The sequence below is a fragment of the Daucus carota genome, chromosome 5 (assembly GCF_001625215.2).
Source record: "Daucus carota subsp. sativus chromosome 5, DH1 v3.0, whole genome shotgun sequence".
NCBI classification, from domain to species: domain Eukaryota; kingdom Viridiplantae; phylum Streptophyta; class Magnoliopsida; order Apiales; family Apiaceae; genus Daucus; species Daucus carota.
The window spans coordinates 3,428,689-3,436,793 of record NC_030385.2 but is presented as its reverse complement, the minus strand read 5'-3'; the positions used below and the strand labels follow the sequence as shown (position 1 = coordinate 3,436,793).

The window sequence follows — 8,105 nt, the reverse complement described above, 5'->3', positions numbered from 1 at the left end:
AACTGTAATATATTCTAGTTTTCCACCTCACTGATCTAATACTTGTATATTATCTAAGGTTTGCACTACATTTGTGATTTTCAAGTAGATATGTCATTATATCAATATACCGAAAGGAAAATTCATGTCAATTTAGCATAAACTCTAATCTAGATCGAGATATATATGTTGCCCAGAGGGAAGTTTCGATATGATGCAAAGAAGATGGATGCAGAAATTCAGTGTCAGTAATTATGTTAAGAGCATGAAGATGAGTTAGAAAGCTTAAAAACAAAAACAGATAACCGCATACTACAGAAGAAATGCAGAAACTAACACCAGAAAGCAAGTGACATCCTTTTCTCCAACAAAAATTTATGTTGCATAAAAGTTTCAACGCACAGGAATGACTTGTATATGTCAAGTTTCATTAATAATAAAGTTTCCTCAACATACATATGCCAGTACAAATTAACTCGGGCCTGACATGCTGCATGTACTATATATACAAGTTTCCATAGATATGAAATTCTTATAGCCAGTATCCATAAATGTGACCAATACCTCGCCTCAGAAGCGCCATAATATACGCATGGATGTTAGTACTCCAATACTAGGAAGAATAAGACTGCTTATATTCTAGCTTTCCGCTCCTCCCACAACTTGTTGGGCCAGCTAAGCGAGCCAAACTCCACAATAGTACGATATTGTCCGCTCTGGGCCTAGCCCGCACGGCTTTTGTTTTTGAGCACCTCCCAAAAGGCCTCGTACTATTAGAGTTGTTCTGGCTGCTTATATTCTAGCTTTCCGCCCCTCCCACAACCGATGTGGAACAACCCCTAACATCCTCACCACTGTGAGACGTATAGGCAGGGATCTCTACATCACAGGCGCTTACAATTCTTTTATGAGTTTCCAGAGGAAGCTCTTTTAGAAGATCTGAAGCAATCTGTTTGTGCTTCTTCTTAAGTTCATCCAGCTCTCTTTGTTGCTCAAGTAAGAGGCACTCGCGTCTTTCTGCGATCAACTTATCATCACCTAAATTAATGTCATTGAGTGATTGGTTTTCCAACAGCACATGAGCTCTATTGTCAGAGGGTGAATCAGGAGGACTATGTGAATGATAAGCTGAGTGACATTCTTGATTTTTCATGATATTGTCAAGCTCACCACCATCCTGCTTTTCTGATGAAACATCATCTTTTATATCAACCCCAGACTGACAGCTAACTGGTGATTGTTCATCGACATCAGTCCAACCATCTACTTGAAGGCTCCTCGTTGGACACGATTGAAAGTCCCAGTCTAAGTGGGGAGCCCATTCCGTTCCAGAACAAGACTGCCAGGACAAGCTGCTGATCCCTTTGTTGTGGGAGAAGTATCACCCTGACTTTCAGAGACAAAATTATCAGAGATATCCCCATCAGTATGAACATGATCGCTAAAAAGATCCCCAGGTGCCAATTCCGGAATATAGGAATGAATTTTACATCTTGATCAGTCAGATCCAGCTCTTCAACCATTTCACTTGCGACAGCAATTGCTGTATCAGCATTCATATCGAACGGGGAGTAAAATTATGTATTCAAATTATGTTTTAAATTTTTCCCTCAAATGAAACTCATCACGTCATAGATCAGGATGATTATATGCATACAGAATCTTATTATTATTAATCATAGATGATCAATTCAAATTTAAAAAAACTTTGTGAGCAATTTTGAAATATCTAATATTTTTTTATTTTTATTCATTTTGTTTAATAGTTTTCGAATTTCAGATTGCTTTTGGAACTTGCTATACTAGAGAGTAAAACTCGTATCTAACACGACATCCTCAGATACAATCGAGTTGTGTGTGGTATTTAGATTATAAATATTTTTTTAATATTAAACTAGGAAACCAAGAAACATGTGAATATTTCTCTGTTAAGAGCCATCAATCAAGTCCCTTGTAGACCAACCACTGCAAAACATAAGCTTCAAATTCAGAGCTTGCCAACGAAAATATGTCAACACAAACTCAGAGCTAAGTGAATAATAACAAAATCTAGCAGAAAAACTGATAAATGGCATAAATTTTTAAAATTTGAAAAGCAACAAAGCAACACACACTAAACACAACTGGCAAAATCCCATCTTATGTTTGTTGCAGGTTGGTTTACAAAAGGTTTGTTAAATTTCACCCGAGGGGGAAGTATAGACTACAGACCCGTGGCGCTTTACTTGCTTGCCCTGCCTTGGACTGAGACTGATTTGCTGGGGAAGCATATGGATTATCTAACTAGTAATTGCGCTATGAACACACATGAAACTTATAGAAGATAACTGTTTAGCAATCGTTTGATATATTTCAATATCATCCTATATTCTGCAATGTAAAGGATGTGATCAAGAAACTACTGTTTGCAAGACAAATTATACTTGGTGTTGCCAAATATATGAAGAAATTACTAAATTCCATAATATACTAATCATGTGCCAATCTTAGCTACAGCAGAATAGCTATCCCATTCTTTTAGGCATCAGAGTCGTGAATTTATCTCCCGCCTCTTCAAAAACTTAAGCGGGCCACAATTAGTTGGACAAGGAAGAATCCTCAATAGTGTCAAAAAATAAATATGACCGTCACAAATCACAATCAGGCTGTGAGCCACTCCAGTGACAATAGAGAGATATTTCTAAAGTAATAATAATATCCTTTAACATTACAAAAAGAGTAACTAGATTTCATATAAGAAAAAAAAACAGTGTCTGAGAGCGAGTCTCACAAGATGACATTGAACCCTACCATTACTCCAAATATTAGCCTACTACTTGTTCTTGAGTGGATTCAATCGATCCCTGAGGTAATAAAGCTTAGCCCTCCTCACTTTCTTCTTGTCCAACACCTTTATCTCCTTTATATTAGGTGAATACCTGTCATTAGCCACACACCGTGGTTAACATGTGCAGCACTATCTAGGTGAAGGTCATACTCAAAAGAGTGGGTACACAGATGTATCATAATGATCATCTCATCACTGAATTAGGATACTTGGTATTAAGAACATTTAGGTCGAAATGGATAAGGTTTGCACATCAACAAATGAAAACTCCACCTATGAGCTAAGACACTTGATGACACATTTGAAAGTTACACAATGATTTTAAAAAAAGAATAACATATTCAACTTCTAGAATGACATATATAAATTTAAGCATGTTATATACTGTCGGTTGTTCTTTATGAAGATAATATATTCAAGGGAGAGCGCAATAATATATCTGGACACCCTGTAAATAAACTCATTAACTAAATCAACAATTCAGTATAACAGAACTGATTACATCAGATGTCTGAAACGGATCTTTTATATGTTATATACCACTACAAAAGTTGCCAGCTCAAGTTAACAATGATCTAGAATGAAATATAATACATGTACGAAGATGTTTCTTCATATTTACTTACAATGGGAAGAGAGATTCAACCCCAATTCCTGTGATCAGCCTTCTTAATCTGATTGTAGTATTTAAGCCAGCATTTCGCCTAGCTATAACAATGCCTTTCAAAGTTGAAATTCGTCTCTTGTTCTCAGGTGTTTCCTGTGACAGGATGTGCCGTAAGAAAAATTATTCCACAGGTCGCAAACATTATGATGAACGCTAACATTGGTTATATGAATTCCCAAAATTATTTTGTTCATACAACCCAAGAGCCTCATTTAGTTACTTGCCAAATTCATACCACTTTAAGCTGGATTATATAACCAGGCTTTATATCAGGTATCTCCCTATGTGCTCTTACTTCCTCTACTGCTTCCTTATCAAGAATCTGCAACGGAAAAATAAGCGACACTTTCCATATTACAGAAAGTAAACATCTAAATTTTGAAAAGGGCATATGTTGAACTAAAAAAAAGTACAACAAAATTTCATGCCTGCATGATGTTTCTGGCTGTTTTATCTAGTCTTTTAAATTTGATGCGTGGAGAAATTTCAGTGACAGGAGTAGAAGCATGTTGGGGAACTGAATCACTTGAACTGCTTGTTATGCACCTCCTACCAATGGCTGGGGTCACTGCAGCCCACTATAAACAACTTGAATAAGAAAATTCATAGGAGAACATGACTGAGTAAAATATATATTAACTGATAATCATTTAATCAATCTATGTCCAGGATGCTCTTTCCGCTTAACTAGGCTGACAACTAAAACAATTTCCTTTTACCAGTAAATCAGAAACATACAAATGACTACTGTAACACAAGTGATCAGGTATCAACTTTGTAGTTTCCCGGTCCAAAAACAATTAGCTTACTGACAGGTGTTGGTAGTTGAACTATGTTATTAGTTAGTCTTATGTTTAGCTTGTAATAGTAACAGCTGTTAAAACAGCAAAATCAGTCAGACTTTTGCATAGAGTATATCTGGTGTTCCAGTCTGTACACATTGTATACAAACACAAGACACGTGTGAATCTCTAATATATCTACATCACACAAGACACCTTAATATAAATCTCTATCTTGCTTTCCACTACTTTACAGATGTTTCATTTTAAAAAGAACATCATATTGGTGTTAATACAATATCGCAGCAGCACAGCTTCTCTAAACAATTTTCTGGTACCAATGGGTCAAATAACTAATACGTAGAAAGATAGACCAAAACCGTACAAATACATATGTAATAGTACCTCTCTGCTTGCCTAAACCAATAACTATCAATCGTCCCTTTCCCATTTTGCTTACGCTAGCCCATAAGTGTAATGCACAAAGCATCCAAGTATCCAACTAGTTCGGTATCAGGACCGCGGCCTAATAAGTGGAATTCACAAAGCATCTAAATCATGTGCCAACACTCACTTGTCATCTCCACTTTCCAATAAAGGACGAACGCATTATCAAAACCCAACATCCTATACCAAACATAAAACAATCATTGTGCAGCACAAGCTTCTCTAGGTCCTTAGTCCTATACGCACAATAAAACCCACGTTACGAGCAACTAAATCAGTAATCATCACTCTCATTGCCAATGCAGACCCAATTAAACCCCGCAGAGATCCCCCCCCCCCCCCCCCCCCATCTGAACCTAATTATACGAAAAGTCCATAATTAAATGGCAAGCAAAATTCATAACACGAGTCTGATTCAGGTTCGAGAATATATTATCGCAGTAACAAGACTAATTACACAAATTCAATAGTACCAATAGCGATGATAAATAAGCTAGGGCTTACAGGGGGCAACAATTTGGCACAAGAATCAGTAGAAAGTCTCGTGACGCATCGAATTTTCCCCAAAAGGGATTGCATTTCTAGGGTTTATGATTCTGCAATTGAGAGAAAAGATATTAGTATGAATAATAATTGTTAACTAATAAAGACTAAAATAAGCAGTGAAAGAGACAATGTACAAAGAAATTAGCTAACCTGATGTATAGATTGCAATGTTTGAAGATTGTTTTTGAGGGTGTAGGAAACAGAGAGAGGGTCTTTGATGTAAAGCCCTAAGTTGGGTTTATGATCTCAAATTTCATTCACCAAAATGCCCTCGATATCTAAGCTACCATACTACTACAACTACGGCTCTCCCTCTGTCCCAGCAGATTCTTTACAGTTTCCTCTTTGGGATGTCCCATCCAATTCTTTACATTTCAAAACTTACCAAAAATAGTAAATGGGTCCTACCACTTCCCAACTTTTCCTCCCTTTTCACACTACTTTTACTTCCTTTTCACACTACTTTTACTCCACTAATTCTCTTTTATACATTAAAAATTAATGGGTCCCGCCACTTCACCCACTTTTCTTTCTCTTTCCTACTACTTTATACATATTTCTTAACCTTCGTGCCCAAACCAAACGTAAAGAATTGGTCGGGACGGAGGGAGTACTGAGTATCCGGTGTCTGAGCTTATAGCCAAGTCGAAAATATGATACATGTCTCATATTCGTTTTAAAAATTATCCAAATCTGGCGGAAAATTAATCCCGTATATTATGTGATCGTGATCCCGGATATGAGCACACCTATACCTGCTCAGATTCAGACTCATATAATTTTTCATAATATAATCTACCCCAATATGATCCACGGTTCATATTCGATTCGAAATCATATGCATATTATATTTTTAATCCATCACATCAATATACTTATATAAAGGAGAAGCGAGAGACGTGTAGGTGGCGCCTCTCATATCACTCCGTTCTATTTTTTTTTTAATTTTTTGGAATTTTCGGATGAAAAATATCAAAAATTAGAACTACCTTTTTTAGTTTCAGATATATTAGAAGCAAGTTTCGGAATCTGATTTTGTTTCAGATTATTTATGGAATATAGCAGCTTGAAAGTTTTAATCTAATTTTGTTTCAGATTATTTAATTATGGAAAAAAGGAGTACACAAGTCTCTCTGCACCTATAAATACCTTATAGGTTGTAGGGTTTTGGATCATCTAAACACAACATTCTCTCTCGATACCACAATCCTACCTCTCTCTGTTGATAGTTGTCTTGCTCGATTTCTAACTCGGTGGTGCCGTTCTTCTGCAACAATAAGTGAAGGCTGTTTATACGGTATTAAAAAAAATAAAGGTTATTGCAAGCAAAGGTAGTTATAGACCGCTATGTGGGAGTCGACAAATCCAAACACGGGATTGTTGGTTATTTTTTTATAATATTTGTTTTATTCATCGGACATGTTTGTTTTTATTAATTTTTACATGATTTACTTTGTATACAGGTGAATATTATTCATGCACTATCTGTTTGCTCCGTTCAAGCAACTTTTAAGTTAGAGCTGTTTATACAGTATTAAAAAATAAAGGTTGTTACACGCAAGGGTAATAATAGACCGCCATCTGACGGATTTAAGTTAGATTTTTTTGTGCACACTCAATCTAAAAAAATTGGAGGAATGTGACAATATAAGAACATGATTACTTTAAAAAAAACACAAATAAAATTAACATTCGTCATACTTTAAATTGTTAATTACGTGTAGAAATTTATTTTCATTTTTTCGCCATGAATTAAAGTCCAAATTTTGCAATTTTATATATTAGTATTGGTATTACATCAAGATTTTTATAATATAAATTTATTTTATCCTGCAGATATTAATTTTTAATCATTAATATACTTTTTAAAGACAGCCACAAAATTATTGTACTCTACAAATATTAATATTGAATCATTAATATAATTTTTATAAACCGCCGCAACGCGCGGCTTCTCAACTAGTTTATAAGTAAATAGTCATCATTTTATAAAACTTTAATATCTTATTTAAATTTATATCTTCGTAAAATATGATTTATTTAATGTGATAATACTTATTATCTTATATATATAATATATTATAAATGATATATATATATATATATATATATATATATATATATATATATATATATATATATATAGGCTCATGATCAAATAGAAACCAATTTTAAAATAAAAACTAGAAACCAATACAAGTTAGTGATATTCTCAGTACAATTTAGTGATTATCTCTTTAGGATTTAGTGATCTGTGCTGTAGAATTTAGTGAAAACTCAATCTCCAGATATTAACCAGCTTAGAATCTCCAGATCTGTTCATGTTTTCGATTCAGATGGTGGTGATAGTGGTGGAGATGGTGGAGGTGAAGGTGGAGATGGAGGAAAGATGATTGTAGCGGAGGTTTGGGCGGCTTGAAGTAGGGGGTTGGAGCGTTGCCGGAATAGTGGCGGCTCCGCCTTTGAAGTTGAGTCGAGGTGGAGAAAGAAGTATGAACGAATCTGAAGGAGGTTGAAGTGGCGATTAAGATGGGCCTGGTGAAGATGGAGGTGTGGAGGTTGTGTTGTTAAAGAAATAATGGAGGTGGAGGTGGAGATGGAGATGGAGATGGAGGTGGTGGTTATGGAGGGGGTGGGCGGCATAGAGGTGGTAGTGGTTATGAAGGAAGCGACGACGGAGGTGGTGGTAGTGGAGGTGGGGTTGGTGAAGATGGAGGTGGGTTTGATGAAGATGGAGGTGGAGATGGGGTTGTTTAAAAATTTAGTGGTATTTGCTTTAGGATTTAGTGATATTTCAGTTTGGTTTTTAGTTTCTAGGATAAGGAGGTTTCTATTGGAGTAAAACTCTATATATATA

General features: G+C 35.6%; 2 protein-coding genes across 2 annotated transcripts; both read right to left on the bottom strand.

The window, feature by feature from the left end:
• Positions 1-778: 778 nt before the first annotated feature.
• On the bottom strand, positions 779-1,538 carry LOC108221184 (uncharacterized). Its single transcript, XM_017395081.1, has 2 exons — positions 1,247-1,538; positions 779-1,164 (listed from the first exon to the last, which is right to left on the bottom strand). Exons 1-2 carry the CDS (start codon positions 1,536-1,538, stop codon positions 779-781), a joined length of 678 nt encoding a protein of 225 aa, XP_017250570.1.
• Positions 1,539-2,581: 1,043 nt separating this feature from the next.
• LOC108220935 (large ribosomal subunit protein bL19c-like) lies at positions 2,582-5,536 on the bottom strand. The gene is made up of 6 exons (XM_017394834.2): positions 5,399-5,536; positions 5,207-5,298; positions 3,902-4,051; positions 3,709-3,795; positions 3,433-3,566; positions 2,582-2,897 (listed from the first exon to the last, which is right to left on the bottom strand). Exons 2-6 carry the CDS (start codon positions 5,279-5,281, stop codon positions 2,792-2,794), a joined length of 552 nt encoding a protein of 183 aa, XP_017250323.1. The 5' UTR covers positions 5,282-5,298; positions 5,399-5,536; the 3' UTR covers positions 2,582-2,791.
• Positions 5,537-8,105: the final 2,569 nt, after the last annotated feature.

Coding starts and splice junctions, on each gene's coding strand:
- LOC108221184 (XM_017395081.1), bottom strand. CDS start 1,538: ATGAATGCTGATACAGCAATTGCTGTCGCAAGTGAAATGGTTGAAGAG. Junction 1,165..1,246: donor GTCCAACGAGGAGCCTTCAA/GTAGATGGTTGG, acceptor ATGTTTCATCAG/AAAAGCAGGATGGTGGTGAG.
- LOC108220935 (XM_017394834.2), bottom strand. CDS start 5,281: ATGCAATCCCTTTTGGGGAAAATTCGATGCGTCACGAGACTTTCTACT. Junction 4,052..5,206: donor GTGCCAAATTGTTGCCCCCT/GTAAGCCCTAGC, acceptor AGTTGTTTATAG/TGGGCTGCAGTGACCCCAGC. Junction 2,898..3,432: donor GTTGAATCTCTCTTCCCATT/GTAAGTAAATAT, acceptor GGCTAATGACAG/GTATTCACCTAATATAAAGG.